Here is a 19,277-nt window from a genome sequence, read left to right on the forward strand (position 1 = left end):
GAGTACTCACATTAAAAACGTAACAAAGAAAGCAAACTCAACATTAGGCTTCCTAAGACGCAATCTACGCCACTGCAACAAAAACTGCAAAAAAAAAAAACCAACAAAAAACCAACAATAAACAAAACATCTCGCTTGTAAGATCAATTATGGAATATAGATCTATCGTCTGGGACCCATATACCAAACCAGAAATTGAGAAGCTAGAGAGAATACAAAGACAGGCAGCCCGGTTTATAAATAAAAATTCCTCCAGCCGAGAAGAAGGATGCGTGACAAAAATGCTAAAAGATTTGGATTTACCATCACTCCAATGAAGAAAAACAGCACAACGCCTCATCTATATGTTCAAAATTGTCGAGGGGTTGGTACCAGCCATACCATCATCTGATTTCCTACAAAAATCTAGACCTAAAAGAGCCATCAGAACACCACGAAACTTTGGCAACTTTATATCAACAAACATTGTGGACACATGCAACCAACAACAATAAACCATATACAACAACACAACAAATCTTTACAAAAACTCTTTCTTCATAAGTGTGCGCCAAAACAGTCGAGGGATTCAAAGTATCCCTATCAAAGCAGTGCCAATAAAGGCATTGCCCTCTCTCTCTCTCCGTCGCGTAAAAACCAGAACTGGGACCAGCGACGTAACGATACAGATACAGATCATGTCAGGAGATCGGGCCGACCATCACTGTGCCATTTGTCAGCGGTATATAACACCGGGTTCAATCGTACTGACCGGGCGCCGGTGCTTACACTGTGTCGATGAATTTTACACCCGGTCAACGATAATTAAGTCCCCCAAACTTCAAACAAAGCTTGGGGACTTATTGTTTTTACTCCGTTTCTTTTATTATTCTTAAGTTTTGTCCGACGCGTTTCTCGAACACTGTAAGTCGGATTGAAATGAAACTTTGCGTGAACATAGATGGCAATCTGAAGTTGTGCACCTCACTATTTATTTTTCGATTTTCGATCTGACTTCTAATATGGCCACCAGAGTCCCTAATTGGCTAAAATGTAAAGGGCTATAACTCTATAACCATTGGTTGCACTGAAATGAAACTTGGTGGGAATGAAGATGAACATGTGAAGATTATTTTGATACACTTGTAGGTATATTTTTTCCCGAAATCAAAGATGGCTGTCGCGGCTACTGATTTTTTGAAATTTGAAAATTTTTCTATTTCTATGGTGTATGCTAGGGTTCTAGGCCAGCTTCCCTTATATTTTCCTTATAACTTTTATTTCATGAAGTTTGGTATTAAGGTGTCTCATGACACTTAAAACATTACTGCAACTTCCGTTTCTAGATTGAAAAATTGCCGGCTTTTTCCTGGCCTCTGATTGGTCGAAATTTAGATATTGTCTGATTTTGATATAATTTGATATGTTGATATATTAGGGCACTGCAAAATCAACTGAATGCATTTTGTTGTCATAGCAACCATACGGAGGCTTCTGATTGGTCGAAATTTAGATATTGTCCGATTTTTATAGAATTTAGAATATACTCGTATATATTTACATTTGCCTGGCATTGTCACTATATAGTCTGTTTGAGAGCTCTGGTATTGATGTACGTTTAAATGCCATCCATCACGCGCTACACCTATGAGCGTATTAATACAACACAAACCGGAACTACAATATCTATACTACGATAATTAAGTTTAACGACTAATTATTTTGTCTACATTATTTGTTATAAAGATATGTCATTTGCGCTTTACGTTGATAATAAAATGATCAAAAAAATTGAAGTTTTTAAAAAAAATTGCATGTACTATTTTGTTTGCCAAAAATCACGCGACCATGTTCCGGCTGTTCCAACGACTGACAAAAATCTGCTGACTGTCGGTAATGGCGGGAATTATGAATTTTAAATATGAATTATAGCATTTAAAAAATAAAAAAAAGTAAAAGGAATGTAAATATAAGCTAACGCACATTATTTTGTTTGCTTGCAAAGCTCTGGCATTCAAATAGATCATAAATACCATATAAAAACAGTTCAATGCTTAAATCACTCTCGTAACCTCACTTTCACTTTTTAACAAAATGGCTGCCAATTCCAGGGTACATCATGGGACATCGGTCACTCGCCTAAGCTCGCTTTCACTTTTTAACAAAATGGCTGCCAATTCCTGGTCTCTGATTGGTCCAAATTTACATATTGTCCAATTTTGATAAAATTTGGTACATATGTAGGTACATCATGGCACACCGGTCACTCTCGTAACCTCGTTTTCACTTTTTTAACAAAATGGCTGCCATTTCCTTGCCTCTGATTTGTCCAAATTTACATATTGTCAGATTTTGATGAAATTTTGTACATTTTGTATGTAGGGGTATTAGGGGACTGCAAAATCAACTGAATGGGGTTCGCTACCATAGCAACCATACAAAGCTTCTGATTGGTCGAAATTTAAATGTTGTTTGATTTCAATGAAATTTGGTATATAGGGATATTGAGGGATGCCGAACATAATGGTACGACTGCGGGGGCTTTTGGGGGACTTCTGTCATGGTTTCCCATTACAATAAGTACTTGTTTCTATAGAATTTCTATAGAAAATGAACGCCGAAGACGGGATCGGAAGAACAGTTGAGATATTTTTTCTCTTTTTTGATGTGATAATGCTGTCCTGCAATAATAATTGTATAAGCTGCGTGTACTTCTGGCTAGGCATTAAGTGTCGTAGATCGTGAGTTCGAGGCCCGGTCAGGCACCAGTCATAAAGTTGTCTTCCTTCGTCAGTTGAATATATATGGGATAATCATAACTAATTTCATCAATCTGATAAGAAATCAAAAATAATAGGTTGAATTTTGGACTAAGAGTCAGGCTGATTTGAATTCTAAAATGGCTTTTCTCCATATTCCTCTTTATTTGGTGACGTCATAATGCAAATGACACGTAGCCTAGCTATTGCAGTCCCATTAGGCTTTCTTTACCACGTGTGTTTGTAAAAGTTAGTTATATAGCGGTTATGTGACAATGGCAAAGATATTTTCTGTCTGTTGTCATCCATTTATCATACGGTTAGATAGGGGATGTTTTTGACACTTTCTCCAATATTCTCCATGACATATCTGAACCATTTCCCTCAAATTACTGTACATGTGCGGATTAGCCTATTTAAGACAACCCTTTGACTTCTGAACGCTGTAATCTGATATAGTTAATAAACCATGTTAGATAGCAACGTGGCGTGATAAACTTATATAAAGATAGAGAGGCTGTTCACATATAGGTACAAGGTATACAGTAAATAAGGGAAACTGTGTCACTGGTCAAAATAGGGATACCGTGTCACTGGTCAAAATAGGGATACCGTACCACTGGTCAAAATAGGGATACCGTACCACTGGTTAAAACAGGGATACCGTACCACTGGTCAAAACAGGGATACCGTACCACTGGTTAAAACAGGGATACCGTACCACTGGTCAAAACAGGGATACCGTACCACTGGTCAAAACAGGGATACCGTACCACTGGTCAAAACAGGGATACCGTACCACTGGTCAAAACAGGGATACCGTACCACTGGTCAAAACAGGGATACCGTACCACTGGTCAAAACAGGGATACCGTGTCACTGGTCAAAACAGGGATACCGTACCACTGGTCAAAACAGGGATACCGTGTCACTGGTCAAAGCATCTAAATGAAAAGATCATCGTCCAGGGTAAGTGTATCCCCGGTTCTTGTAGCATGAACGCACCGAACAATAATTCCGATCAAGTCGATAAGTAGACTCGAAATTCAAGGGTTCCGCTGTCAATATAGATGAATGCACATGGTGCATTGACTTCTCTGCTAGTGAAGGGCTTATAATTTCGAAGTAGTAGACTGGTGTATTTATTCTTAATTCTCTTATATAGGAAGTCCGTGTGTTAATTACTCACTAAATAGCTTCAAACCTAAGAAACACGTTTTTCGTTAGGGACTTGGTTCTGGTGACTCGATAAAATCTAAGTACCACAGCATTTCATTTATGTTTTTAAAGGTAGCGATCTAAGTCAACTGTTCAAAATAAGAAACACAAAGAAATACGAGATCGGTTCTGTGGAAGATCAGTTATATATTTCCAAAATGTATTGGTTTGTGGTTTGAATTGATAGCTTTTCATAAACACGTATGACATGGATGTTTACTAGCATGCAATCAATACGTCAAACGTTCAACATTGAGGAATCTTGATATAGAAGATACGTGTATTGTCTATTTTTCTCAATACCTTTTAAATACCAGAGTGATTTAAACACAACTATGCAGTTATGTAGTATACATACTCACAACGATTGGACGACGGGCCAATTCCTGGTAATATATCAAATTTTATGTGAACGAGACAAACATTTCTGCTAAAACAGAGTGAAATACCAAATGTCACCAGCAAAACATTCTGAACAACGTTTTTGGATTTTTCTGTGATTAATCAGGAAAAAGACAAGGAAAGACAACACGTAACTTTCATGATTACCTAGACAGTGTTAAGTTGATTCTACACAGGAAGCTGTGTATTTTCTCAATCAGGAATATGAAATATATCAGCAGGAACTCGATCACGTGGGAAAGAATGTGGATAACTAATGGATGCTCGATATTAAAAACAAAGTAGACATGCTGCAAAAACTGACATTTTTGTGTGAAGCACTCACTCAAATATGGCAGGTCTCGTACTATAGTAGAACATACTTATTTATTAGTCACTCTGAGAATGTTGACTCCCCACTTGGGCAGTGGAAAAGTATTCATGACATAAATTTTATTGTAATGTGACGTCATATTTGACACGTGAGTGTATAAGATGTTAAACGTGATGATACTCTAAACTTCACTTTACCAATGGCTAACTAATACCCCCTCCTCCGCCCCTCATTTAAACATGATGATACTCTAAACTTCACTTTACCAATGGCTGACTAATACCCCCTCCTCCATCCCTCATTTAAATGTGATGATACTCTAAACTTCACTTTACCAATGGCTAACTAATACCCCTCTTCCATCCCTCATTTAAATGTGATGATACTCTAAACTTCACTTTACCAATGGCTGACTAATACCCCCACCTCCATCCCTCATTTAAATGTGATGATACTCTAAACTTCACTTTACCAATGGCTGACTAATACCCCCTCCTCCATCCCTCATTTAAATGTGATGATACTCTAAACTTCACTTTACCAATGGCTAACTAATACCCCTCTTCCATCCCTCATTTAAATGTGATGATACTCTAAACTTCACTTTACCAATGGCTAACTAATACCCCCTCCACCGTGCCTCATTTAAATGTGATGATACTCTAAACTTCACTTTACCAATGGCTAACTAATACCCCTCTTTCATCCCTCATTTAAACATGATGATACTCTAAACTTCACTTTACCAATGGCTAACTAATACCCCTCTTTCATCCCTCATTTAAATGTGATGATACTCTAAACTTCACTTTACCAATGGCTAACTAATACAAACTAATACAGGCGACACAAAATTGTGTTTAGAGACAGACAGACGAATAGACACAGGGTAATTCCAGTAAACCCCCACCCCAGGGTAATTCCATTAAACCCCCACCCCAGCTAGGGTAATTCCAGTAACCCCCCGCCCCAGGGTAATTCCAGTAAACTCCCCAACCCAGGGTAATTCCAGAAAACTCCCACCCCGGGGTAATTCCAGTAAAAGCAGATTAAAAATAATTTCATGATTGCATCGAACGCTACTAAACTTGAAACAAACAATAAAAAAGCGCAAGTTGATGACTATTCGAAATAACTTTAATTGAACAATATTTTATGGTTATCATAGAGAAATCGTCGAAATATATAAAACAGTCATCAAGAAAGCCAATTCTGGTAATATCCACATCACCATCACCTCAGCAAAATCCGGCGCCCGGGTGTAAAGCTCAAAGCGTCTTCGGTGTCACATGTGTAAAATACGGAATTGTCTCGAAAATTGAACTGATACCAATTAATCCAAAAGACTAATATATAATATCGATAAACTGTGAGATTTATAGTAATTTTGATCGCGGATTTTACTGTATATATTACATAATTCGTGGATTGTGACATCTTTGTAAAAAGTGTACCACACACTTTAACAGTAAAAGTGTTCAAATGTGTACCTTAGGATAATCTGTCACATTTTACCATGAAAAGGTATTATTTAAGTGTCTAACAGATATCGCTCACTGACCGTGTTACGCGTTGCAGTTTTCGATGTACGTAAAAAGGTACACACTACATATTTCTTTTAAATTCGCTTTTATCAATCGACAATCCGTCTATGATAATATACCACATTCCTTTGACAAGCCGTTTTAACATTTAATCCCATTTCCTCTTAAAATGTTCCCTATTTATTTCCCTTATGTTTTATTTCCATTACGATTTTTTTTCCATTATGTTTTATTTCCATTATGATTTTTTTTCCATTTTTGCATGATCGTAAGAGGCGACTAAACTTGGGATCTTGTCTTTTCTCTTCTTTCTTGATAACTTTCTTCTTCCTAATATCTCCCTTGACAATGCCTCACTTTTGGCCTTTAGTTGAGCGTTCGCCGCTGTGAGGAAGGTTTTGGGTTCTGTCCCCTAGCCGAGACATAGGCCTACCAGAGTCTTTAAAAATGGTAGTTGCTACTCCTGCTTTATAGCAAGGATGATACATTGTTAACAGAACTTTATGTAACTATGTTGTTTTTCACTCCATATGTAATAAATATGTTGCTCGGTCGCCATAGTTGATGTAGTCGATGTCGCCGTTGTAGTGGTCTGTCAGCTGCCCAGTCCTGTGTCTGTAGTTTGGAGACTTCTTCGTCGTAGATGTCGGGTATGGGTTCGAGTTTCTTCCTACACCTCTTCTTGATGCTGTTCATTATCTTCTGAACTTCCCCCTGGAAATGGTTAGGTGGGTGGTTGTGTTGATGACCGAATTTTACAGGAATATCCTTGGTAATGTTGATGGTTGCAGGGCAGTCTTTATTTTCATTTCAACATATTTTATTGTATAACATTTATACAAATGGGTTAGACAGCAGCTGGCTTGGCCTATATATTAAGTCGTCCCAAATACAAACAGAACAATAGTAGAATTAAACTAAAACAATTGAAAGTAAAAAGTATAAGAAATATGTATATAAATTAAGTCAATGGAGATGAAATATCTATGGAGATGATTTTTTTTTTTTTTTTTATGAATATATTGATTTTTATATATGGTCAAAGGGAGGTAATTATAAAAAGAACTAACAATTAGTGGAAAAGGGAGGCAATAAGGTTCTAGTATATCCTTTGTCAAATTATGATCATGTTACAGAGTTATAAAAAGATTTTGTTCTCAGTTAATAGCTATTGCTTCGATACAGGATCTAATCACAGTATCTCCAGTAGGTAGTGTCTCTGTAGTTGTTCTTCACCATGTACCGGTATCCAACCTGGACTAGAGCCCTACCACCATACACCCCCCACATTGGTTTGGTTTGCAACTCTTCTCAGGTTGAACGAATAGCTTAATTGGTACAGATAACATCTCTCCTGAAGATGAGCATAGCCTGGGGATACATATAAAAAATAAGTCAATTATATAAAAAAATGTTGAAATTAATTTATCATCTTATTAAATTGCGCGTTTTATTTTTTAAATTCAAACCATTTATGAATATATGGATAAATCTAAAAGAAGTCAATTATAATCACTTCTATAAATTTATCATAAATATACATATATAACTTTTTATTTTTATCTATTTATTTCTTATTAAATTACACGTTTTATTTTTAAATTCAAACCATCTGTGAACATATGGATAAATCTTTTTTTTTATTTGTCAACTGATAAATTCAGTAATAGACACCTTAATTTACCTGTACAGGTAACAGGAATGTTGATTTACCTGTACAGGTAGAAGTTAACTTAACTGTTAAAACAACACTCTCCCTATATTGTTTACATAAGTTTTTGGGAGAAACAGGATATATATTTTTCAGTTTTGGGAGAAACAGGATGACACTCCTCCCCGAACGCCTACATATTTAGAACAATAGACAGAGACAACAAAGGAAGGGTAATTATAGTCTGTTTCATACATGTTCTGTATTTACCTGAAATATTTTACCTGTAGAAATCAGTTGACAACTAAAGAAAACCAAGACACTAGCATATTTCTTTAAATAGAATTGTGAAATTTATAGTATAATATTAATCACATTGATATATAAGTTATAAGAGCATTAGAATTCTGCAAGTTAATATATCTTTATATCTTATTTTGAAAACAACACTATGATAATCTTAATAATGTATTGAGCACTTGAAATGTGCATGTACATATATGCTAATATATTTTGGAATATCACTATTTTAATCCTAGAATGTTACATGTTTTTATATCAATAGTTTGGTTATTCAGGCTCTGTTTAAGGACAAGGCGAGTGTAAATGTTTCTGTACCTCCAGCGCGACGTTGAATTCTAGTTATCTCATTAGTAGCCTGTATGTCCTTTAATGTCCGTATAATGGTGAAGATGTTGGGATGTACATGCATGGTGTACAATCTTTTTGAATTTCCTGTGCCAGGCTCCTACTTAAGTGGTTGGTCGTCCTTGGTCGTTGTCGTAGTGGTTTCAAACGGTTCTGTCTCCCTCTATCCTTTTGTGCTCGGAACCTTACGTCTTTTCATTGGTGTAGTGGTAAAAGTGGCAATACAGCTGCGGGGCGAACCAGTCTCCTAGTGTCGTCGTTGTATTGGGTAAATGGAAAAGCATCCCTTGATGTTGGTCCACGGGAAGATGGTGAGGATTGCAAACTGATGATTATTTTGAAGTTTATATAGATACATACATGTAGCTCCGGTATTCATCTTCACGTGTTATGCCATCCCGTAGCCAGGGCTACATCACAGCTCATCGTTTTAACTGATCTCGATCAGTAAAGTGAGCGATTTTTACTTATCAACATCATTATCTTCAGTCTTTGTGATATCAGAGAGGTGTTCAAATGAGAAAAGAGAGCCGTTTGAGTATAACTTGTAATTAAGAACAAAGCAAAGTATTTGATTTACGTTTTGGTTTGATGAAATTGATAATTAAAGAATTATTAATGAATATTTTACAATATTAATTTCAATGAATTATTAATTAATATTTAATGCAATGTAATATTAATTAATATTAATTTGATAATTATTGATATTTATTAATTTGATAATTTCTTATTTGTTTAAATAAGTATTGACAAATATCATGTGCATATAGGTAATTCTAAACTATTATATTTTTGTCCAGTATTTATTCATTGAATATTGACCTTTGATTTTGATGAGAAATACTATAAAATCGACAGGTAACACACACAGGTAAAATACATGTGACTTAAGTGACTTCACCAGAACAGACTATAATTACTGTACAAACAAACTCAGTAGGGTGTTATTTCAAAATGTAGGCGTTCAGGGAATCAGCCTTCAGAGATACACCCTTTAAAATGATATGTTTTAATCAAATCAATACGAATATCTGCGTAACATTTTCACCACATCAAATACATGTACATTTCCTTCATAACCTTCATAAAACATTCTTTAAGGAAATTGTCAAAAAGAGGACGTTGTTTGAATACATTACTGTAAAATTGATCAGAACAGTAACTGATTTCTTCAAACATATACCCAAGACTGACAGTTCAAAGTTACTGATTTAAATAAAGAATCCAAGGATCTTTAGTTTCCAACATGTCATCATAACATGCTTTGAGTAAAAAATTATCTCGACGCTTTAATTTCAATCAATATTTAAAAATTCTTGATTTAATATGTACAAAGGAAATCCTCAAAGTTCGATGTACAAAAAACCCATGTATCGTCTTAGATAAAAAAAAATCAGTTCTGTGATTACGTTCTATCTAATTAAATTACATCAGAATGAGACAACAGTGTTTTAAACTACTGCATTTTTATCAAATCTTTATCTTGCAAAATTAAGAAATGGATATTTTTATGTTAACATTATGTCAGGAAAGGGTAAAACGTGTTCTTAAAAGTTAATAAAATCTTATCAAATTATGCCAAAAATAAAATGGTTAACAAGGCTAGGAAAATTAATCACCGTAAAAAGACTGCACAAGTAATATAATTTTGTCACCTCACTGTATAGTAGACCAGAGATGTATATATCATATGTATGTGATATTTACACCCCTGAGTGGACCTTTAGTGTATATGCCATTGTTTGAGTTTTTAAAAGAAAAAAAAAGAAAAAAAAAAGATGACATGTGATAATAGTAAATTACCAAAGTTATGATATTGTCCGCTGGTCTACTATTTTGATTATACAATTACAGACATGAGGTGTGGAAAGAAAATCTAAATATGTAAGATGATAAAATCAGGACATTCACTGTCATTGCTTTCAATGTTACAAAATAATATGGGGCTTTGAAGTTTCGCTCTATAAATGCATATAACAAGGCAGATTCTAGCCTAGTGATACTACTGATACTGGTCAGGGGTGAACCAGATGACGCGTCAGACCACGTGACCACCTAGCTCATTAAAAATTTTCAGCCAGCAGCAATACACAGCTTTGTAAGGCGAGGTGAAACCTGTGTCAGCCAACATTTATGGGGTCGGGCTAACAGAAAATAGAAAAATACCCTATGTGTCCAAAACCCTTTAAGATGAAAAGAATTCCCCTTAACGGACAATTATTTTGCATTATGTCTGCATATACTTTTTTCACGTGAGTGAAATTCTTTTTATCTTAAGGGAAGTTAACATTTATTTGCATTGTTTTATTTCACTTAAGTAAAATTACTTTTTCACTTCAAACGGGATTGAATGTTAAAGTGGCTTGACATACATTTCCCTACCAGAAAACACGAGTACAAGTACACGTGTACTAGAAGCTGTTAAAGGCCTATATTTCGCACCCGATTCAGTCGACTGCTTTTTATTTTTTTTTTTAGATTTTCAAAGAAATTGTACCATAGATTGTGTTTTAATGTGTTACAAAAGTATTTTAAAATACTGGCTCTGGTTACGGATTTCGATCTCATATAATCAGCGGGACATCATTTACGTCGTCTGTTGGCCTAGTCATTGTTACAACTTACATTTTGGACGGTTCTATGTTATATTTTGATACGGGTGGGTGGAGATAAGCCAACCGTATTGTCTGATAGGTTAAGTTTTGTTTACTTCGCAATGAAAATAAATGTGAAGACGTTTATCTATACATATATATAATGTCAATAAGTATAGGAGTCGTAGTATAATATACAGTGATCATATGTACATGGTTGGTACGTATACATGTATAGAATAACACGCGCGCACGACCTCTCATCCCTTGACCATTACTACTGTGTGGATCGATCTAGGTTTCATAACAAAATATACACATGTGAATGGGAATGTGGGGTGGACTAGCCTATCTCTGTAGCCTGGGAAGACGTGTGCATACTGGCTGATATGCCGGGGGAGAAACCTAGTCTGAGAGATTCATTCTCAATGGACGGCATGAATGATAATAAGGTTCACACACAGGAACACCTGACCAGTAATGGCAGTAAGAACTACGGCACCGATCACCATGTGGTGGACGTCAGGACTTCTAGGGCTGGGTCGACTATCACCGCTCACAACATTTGTTATAGCGTCGACATTCCGTCCAGACCGTGCTGTGGATCTATGGTGAAAAAGGAAATCCTAAAAAACATTGAGTAAGTACATTTGTGTTTTAAAATAACATGGATGGTATTTCCTATACACTGACAACTCCGATATAACTATAGGTTGATGCGATCGCGGCTACTGGTGACTGTTGGTTAAGTGTCATTTCCGATATACCGCTGGTTTATGTTACTTCCTTTACACTGTCACTGGTTTATGTTATACACTGACACCTCAGTTAGTGACTGTCAGTTGATGTTATTTCCTATACACTGACACCTCAGATATATGACTATAGGTTGATGCTATTTCCTATACACTGACACCTCAGTTAGTGACTGTAAGTTAATAATATTTCCTATACACTGACACCTCAGTTAGTGAATGTCAGTTGATGCTATTTCCTATACACTGACACCTCAGATATATGACTATAGGTTGATGCTATTTCCTATACACTGACACCTCAGTTAGTGACTGTTAGTTGATGGTATTTCCTATACACTGACAACTCCGTTAGTGACTGTTAGTTGATGATATTTCCTATACACTGACACCTCAGTTAGTGACTGTTAGTTGATGGTATTTCCTATACACTGACAACTCGGTTAGTGACTGTTAGTTGATATTTCCTATACACTGAAACTCAGTTAGTGACTGTTAGTTGATGGTATTTCCTATACACTGACAACTCGGTTAGTGACTGTTAGTTGATATTTCCTATAAACTGACAACTCAGTTAGTGACTGTTAGTTGATGGTATTTCCTATACACTGACAACTCAGTTAGTGAATGTTAGTTGATGGTATTTCCTATACACTGACAACTGTTAGTTGATATTTCCTATACACTGACACCTCAATGACTGTTAGTTGATGATATTTCCTATACACTTACAACTCAGTTAGTGACTGTTAGTTGATGATATTTCCTATACACTGACACCTCAATGACTGTTAGTTGATATTTCCTATACACTTACAACTCAGTTAGTGACTGTTAGTTGATGATATTTCCTATACACTGACAACTCCGTTAGTGACTGTTAGTTGATGATATTTCATATACACTTACAACTCAGTTAGTGACTGTTAGTTGATGATATTTCCTATACATTGACACCTCAATGACTGTTAGTTGATGATATTTCCTATACACTTGTAGTAGTCATAACTGAAGTCTTAGCTGTCGGTTTATTTATTTCTACATGTGCCTCAATGTGTTGGTTTTCCTTTATCAAGCTTTTCCTTTAGACAATTTTGATAACAAAGAAGCCTGCAGGAGTCACGAGGAAGAGTTGATTAACAAGCTTGTTATATCAATTTCATTTCAACATATTTTATTGGAAATCAAATGGATTGAACATCAGGCTTAGCCTATATTAAAGTTCTCTCCATAACATATTACATTTATTTCAAATAATTAGTATCCGGTTATTAGTCAAGAATGGAAAGTATAGTATATATATAGAAACAGTATTTGTGAATAATATATAATGATAATCTTATGTATTTTCTTTTTCTTTATAATATTTTACAAATCATTGTTAAATATGTATTAGAATTCGTTTACTACGCAGGAGAGAGACAAGTGCCTGATCAACAACAGAGTTTCAGACTTGTTATATGAATGATCTACAGAAGTATAACCTGCTGTATATCTTGGTTATAGGGACAAAGTTCAAGTCCTCAATTTATTTCTTTTAACTAAAGTTCTACTTCAAGTACATTTTATATACATTTGGAGTCATGGTATATGGCTACTTGTACTTGAGATGAAGATCTTTCAATATTGTTAAAATGGATGAATTTGACCCACTTTTGAAAGGTTACATCAGATGTGCTAATAACTCTTGAGGTAGCTACTGAATTTAGACAGTAGTGTTCAAGGCAGATGGGCTATGAATTTTGTTCAACTGACAATTCTATTCAACTTTCATGTAAACATCTGTATATATATACATAATAATTAGTGGTACATAGGTGTAGGCTTCCTCTCCTTAGCTATGGATTCTCCACCTTCTGCTACCATGTCACCTCATCCCACTGTTATGATCAGGTCATGTTACCCCTGTATGTGCTATGGCTACCCAAGGTCACTTCTCCCCACTGTATACTGTGACTATCCCAGGTCACCCCCCCCCCCCACTGTATACTGTGACTACCCAAGGTCACTTCTCCCCTACTGTATACTGTGACTACCCCAGGTCACTGCTCCCCACTGTATACTGTGACTACCCCAGGTCACTTCTCCCTACTGTATACTGTGACTACCCACCTCTCCCCTCTATATACTGTACTGTGACTACCTCATCAGGTCACCTTTCCCCTCTATATAATGTACTGTGACTATCTCATCAGGTCACTTCTCCCCTCTATATAATGTACTGTGACTACCTCATCAGGTCACCTCTCCCCTCTATATAATGTACTGTGACTACCTCATCAGGTCACCTCTCCCCTCTATATATTGTACTGTGACTACCTCATCAGGTCACCTCTCCCCTCTATATAATGTCACATGGCTACCTCATCAGGTCACCTCTCCCCTCTATATAATGTACTGTGACTACCTCATCAGGTCACCTCTCCCCTCTATATAATGTACTGTGACTACCCTAGGTCATCTCTCCCCTCTATATAATGTTCTGTGACTTCCTCATCAGGTCACCTCTCCCCTCTATATAATGTACTGTGACTACCTCATCAGGTCACCTCTCCCCTCTATATATTGTACTGTGACTACCTCATCAGGTCACCTCTCCCCTCTATATAATGTACTGTGACTACCTCATCAGGTCACCTCTCCCCTCTATATAATGTACTATGACTACCTCATCAGGTCACCTTTCCCCTCTATATTATGTACTGTGACTACCCTAAGTCACCTCTCCCCTCTATATAATGTACTGTGGCTACCTCATCAGGTCACCTCTCCCCTCTATATAATGTACTGTGGCTACCTCATCAGGTCACCTCTCCCCTCTATATAATGTTCTGTGACTACCTCATCAGGTCACCTTTCCCCTCTATATAATGTACTGTGACTACCTCATCAGGTCACCTCTCCCCTCTATATAATGTACTGTGACTACTTCATCAGATCACCTCTCCCCTCTATATAATGTACTGTGACTACCTCATCAGGTCACCTTTCCCCTCTATATAATGTACTGTGACTACCTCATCAGGTCACCTTTCCCCTCTATATACTGTACTGTGACTACCTCATCAGGTCACCTCTCCCCTCTATATAATGTACTGTGACTACCTCATCAGGTCACCTTTCCCCTCTATATACTGTACTGTGACTACCTCATCAGGGTACCTCTCCCCTCTATATAATGTACTGTGACTACCTCATCAGGTCACCTCTCCCCTCTATATAATGTACTGTGACTACCTCATCAGGTCACCTCTCCCCTCTATATACTGTACTGTGACTACCTCATCAGGTCACCTCTCCCCTCTATATAATGTACTGTGACTACCTCATCAGGTCACCTCTCCCCTCTATATAATGTGCTGTGACTTCTTCATCAGGTCACCTCTCCCCTCTATATAATGTACTGTGACTACCTCATCAGGTCACCTCTCCCCTCTATATAATGTACTGTGACTACCCTAGGTCATCTCTCCCCTCTATATAATGTTCTGTGACTTCCTCATCAGGTCACCTCTCCCCTCTATATAATGTACTGTGACTACCTCATCAGGTCACCTCTCCCCTCTATATATTGTACTGTGACTACCTCATCAGGTCACCTCTCCCCTCTATATAATGTACTGTGACTACTTCATCAGATCACCTCTCCCCTCTATATAATGTACTGTGACTACCTCATCAGGTCACCTCTCCCCTCTATATAATGTGCTGTGACTTCTTCATCAGGTCACCTCTCCCCTCTATATAATGTACTGTGACTACCTCATCAGGTCACCTCTCCCCTCTATATAATGTACTGTGACTAACTCATCAGGTCACCTCTCCCCTCTATATAATGTTCTGTGACTACCTCATCAGGTCACCTCTCCCCTCTATATAATGTACTGTGACTACTCATCAGGTCACCTCTCCCCTCTATATAATGTACTGTGACTACCTCATCAGGGTACCTCTCCCCTCTATATAATGTACTGTGACTACCTCATCAGGTCACCTCTCCCCTCTATATAATGTACTGTGACTACCTCATCAGGTCACCTTTCCCCTCTATATAATGTTCTGTGACTACCTCATCAGGTCACCTTTCCCCTCTATATAATGTACTGTGACTACCTCATCAGGTCACCTCTCCCCTCTATAATGTGCTGTGACTACTTCATCAGGTCACTTCTCCCCTCTATATAATGTACTGTGACTACCTCATCAGGTCACCTCTCCCCTCTATATAATGTCACATGGCTACCTCATCAGGTCACCTCTCCCCTCTATATAATGTACTGTGGCTACCTCATCAGGTCACCTCTCCCATCTATATAATGTACTGTGACTACCTCATCAGGTCACCTCTCCCCTCTAAATAATGTACTGTGACTACCTCATCAGGTCACCTCTCCCCTCTATATAATGTTCTGTGACTACCTCATCAGGTCACCTTTCCCATCTATATAATGTACTGTGACTACCCTAGGTCATCTCTCCCCTCTATATAATGTACTGTGGCTACCTCATCAGGTCACCTCTCCCATCTATATAATGTACTGTGACTACCCTAGGTCACCTCTCCCCTCTATATAATGTGCTGTGACTTCTTCATCAGGTCACCTCTCCCATCTATATAATGTACTGTGACTACCCTAGGTCATCTCTCCCCTCTATATATTGTACTGTGACTACCCTAGGTCACCTCTCCCCTCTATATATTGTACTGTGTCTACCTCATCAGGTCACCTCTCCCATCTATATAATGTACTGTGACTACCCTAGGTCACCTCTCCCCTCTATATAATGTACTGTGACTACCTCATCAGGTCACCTCTCCCCTCTATATAATGTACTGTGACTACCTCATCAGGTCACCTCTCCCCTCTATATAATGTACTGTGACTACCTCATCAGGTCACCTCTCCCCTCTATATACTGTACTGTGACTACTTCATCAGGTCACCTTTCCCCTCTATATAATGTACTGTGACTACCTCATCAGGTCACCTCTCCCCTCTATATAATGTACTGTGACTACCTCATCAGGTCACCTCTCCCCTCTATATAATGTACTGTGACTACCTCATTAGGTCACCTCTCCCCTCTATATAATGTACTGTGACTTCCTCATCAGGTCACCTTTCCCCTCTATATAATGTTACATGGCTACCTCATCAGGTCACCTCTCCCCTCTATATAATGTACTGTGACTACCTCATCAGGTCACCTCTCCCCTCTATATAATCTACTGTGACTACCTCATCAGGTCACCTCTCCCCTCTATATAATGTCTTATGGCTATCTCATCAGGGTACTTTTCCCCTCTACACTTTGTATGTCTGTCACATGGCTACCCCAGATCACTTACATATATTCACATGTACGCATTTGTCACTAGTCCTGCTATCAACTGGCCTGACAATTTGATTTAGATAAATATAGACCTGAGACTAGAGTTTGCATGTCTTACCATATCTTACCGGGTATAATCCCAGGGGGCTAGTGCACTGAAAGTTGGCAAAAGTGGGGGTTTGTACCTGTACAGCCAGATGTACATATAAAATCATGGAATTCTATCACAAAAAGTGAGGGCCTTTAAAACTTGGATTGCTGAAGAAAAACATTTTCTTGACCTGCATGTATCCAAAAACTGGTAACCTATATAGCTAGACCACTAAATTGTTTGATTCTAACATAATGTCCTTGGCTTCCTAAAGTTCTGATTAACATTTTCTATGCTGCACCAAATTATACATAGGAATAATATTGTTGCAGTGTAGGTATAATCATATATAACAAATAGATGTCCTGTTTTCAATACAAAAATGGTATCTTAAGGAATGTGTCACACAAAAAAAATGATTTAAGTAATATTTGTCTATGCATTGCAAAATAAGAACGGCTTACATTCAATTGTCTTTAATCAAAGAAACTATAAAACGTCATTGGGACTTTCCTGACCCCAAACAAAGTTTTTTTGAGGATTTTGCGTTGAGTTGGTGAATGGTTGCCCTGATGTTAATTCATGTTAAACTTTGTTTCGATTATAAACTGTAATATCATCTTGGTATCATTCTCTACTATGGTTTTCCTATATCTTCAGTGGCGTCTTCAAACCTGGAATGAATGCCATACTTGGGCCAACTGGAAGTGGAAAATCATCGTAAGTGTTATCCTGAATGGTTTATAGAAATACAGAATGTGTATGTTTAGTTTAAACATGTTGTGAATGTAAACATAAAGAGAGTCACTTCAGTGGATTTGAATCAGACTAATCATATACATGTATGCCCAATGTACTAGTTTAACATCCTATTTCATAGATAAGGAGTTTATACTAATTCAAGGTAAGAAAGAGGTAGTTATCCAGGTGCAGGACTATGGATGTGGAGGAGAAAAGACCCCATGTGGAGGGAAAGGAGAGGGGAAGTGTGGAGGTAGGGGGTACAGTGATTAGGGAGGAGAGATGGGGAGGGAAGGGAGAGGGGAAGTGTGGAGGTAGGGGGTACAGTGATTAGGGAGGAGAGATGGGGAGGGAAGGGAGAGGGGAAGTGTGGAGGTAGGGGGTACAGTGATTAGGGAGGAGAGATGGGGAGGGAAGGGAGAGGGGAAGTGTGGAGGTAGGGGGTACAGTGATTAGGGAGGAGAGATGGGGGAGGGAAAGGAGAGGGGAAAGTGTGGAGGTAGGGGGTACAGTGATTAGGGAGGAGAGATGGGGAGGGAAGGGAGAGGGAAAGTGTGGAGGTAGGGGGTACAGTGATTAGGGAAGAGAGATGGGGAGGAAAGGGAGAGGGGAAGTGTGGAGGTAGGGGGTACAGTGATTAGGGAGGAGAGATGGGGAGGGAAGGGAGAGGGAAGTGTGGAGGTAGGGTGTACAGTGATTAGGGAGGAGAGATGGGGAGGAAAGGGAGAGGGGAAGTGTGGAGGTAGGGGGTACAGTGATTAGGGAGGAGAGATGGGAGGGAAGGGAGAGGGGAAGTGTGGAGGTAGGGGGTACAGTGATTAGGGAGGAGAGATGGGGAGGAAAGGGAGAGGGGAAGTGTGGAGGTAGGGGGGTATAGTGATTAGGGAGGAGAGATTGGGAGGGAAAGGAGAGGGGAAGTGTGGAGGTAGGGGTTACAGTGATTAGGGAGGAGAGATGGGGAGGAAAGGGAAAGGGGAAGTGTGGAGGTAGGGGGTACAGTGATTAGGGAGGAGAGATGGGGAGGAAAGGGAAAGGGGAAGTGTGGAGGTAGGGGTACAGTGATTAGGGAGGAGAGATGGGGAGGAAAGGAGAGGGGAAGTGTGGAGGTAGGGGGTACAGTGATTAGGGAGGAGAGATGGGGAGGGAAGGGAGAGGGAAAGTGTGGAGGTAGGGGGTACAGTGATTAGGGAAGAGAGATGGGGAGGAAAGGGAAAGGGGAAGTGTGGAGGTAGGGGTACAGTGATT

The 19,277-nt window shown here is 38.3% G+C and overlaps 1 protein-coding gene across 2 annotated transcripts in view; it reads left to right on the forward strand.

Annotated features, from left to right (window-relative positions):
• Positions 1–3,352: 3,352 nt before the first annotated feature.
• LOC117328035 (broad substrate specificity ATP-binding cassette transporter ABCG2-like) overlaps positions 3,353–19,277 on the forward strand; it is a 49,486-nt gene continuing 33,561 nt past the window's right edge. The window contains exons 1-3 of one of the 2 annotated variants that reach the window (XM_033885372.1): positions 3,353–3,707; positions 11,576–11,751; positions 17,952–18,011. In XM_033885372.1, coding sequence (XP_033741263.1) covers positions 3,687–3,707; positions 11,576–11,751; positions 17,952–18,011 — 257 coding nt within the window. In that variant the 5' untranslated portion in view covers positions 3,353–3,686. Of the gene's footprint in view, positions 3,708–11,404; positions 11,752–17,951; positions 18,012–19,277 lie in introns of those variants that run through there. The other variant, XM_033885367.1, reaches the window with a different exon arrangement.

Source organism: Pecten maximus, chromosome 1 (assembly GCF_902652985.1).
Source record: "Pecten maximus chromosome 1, xPecMax1.1, whole genome shotgun sequence".
NCBI lineage: Eukaryota > Metazoa > Mollusca > Bivalvia > Pectinida > Pectinidae > Pecten > Pecten maximus.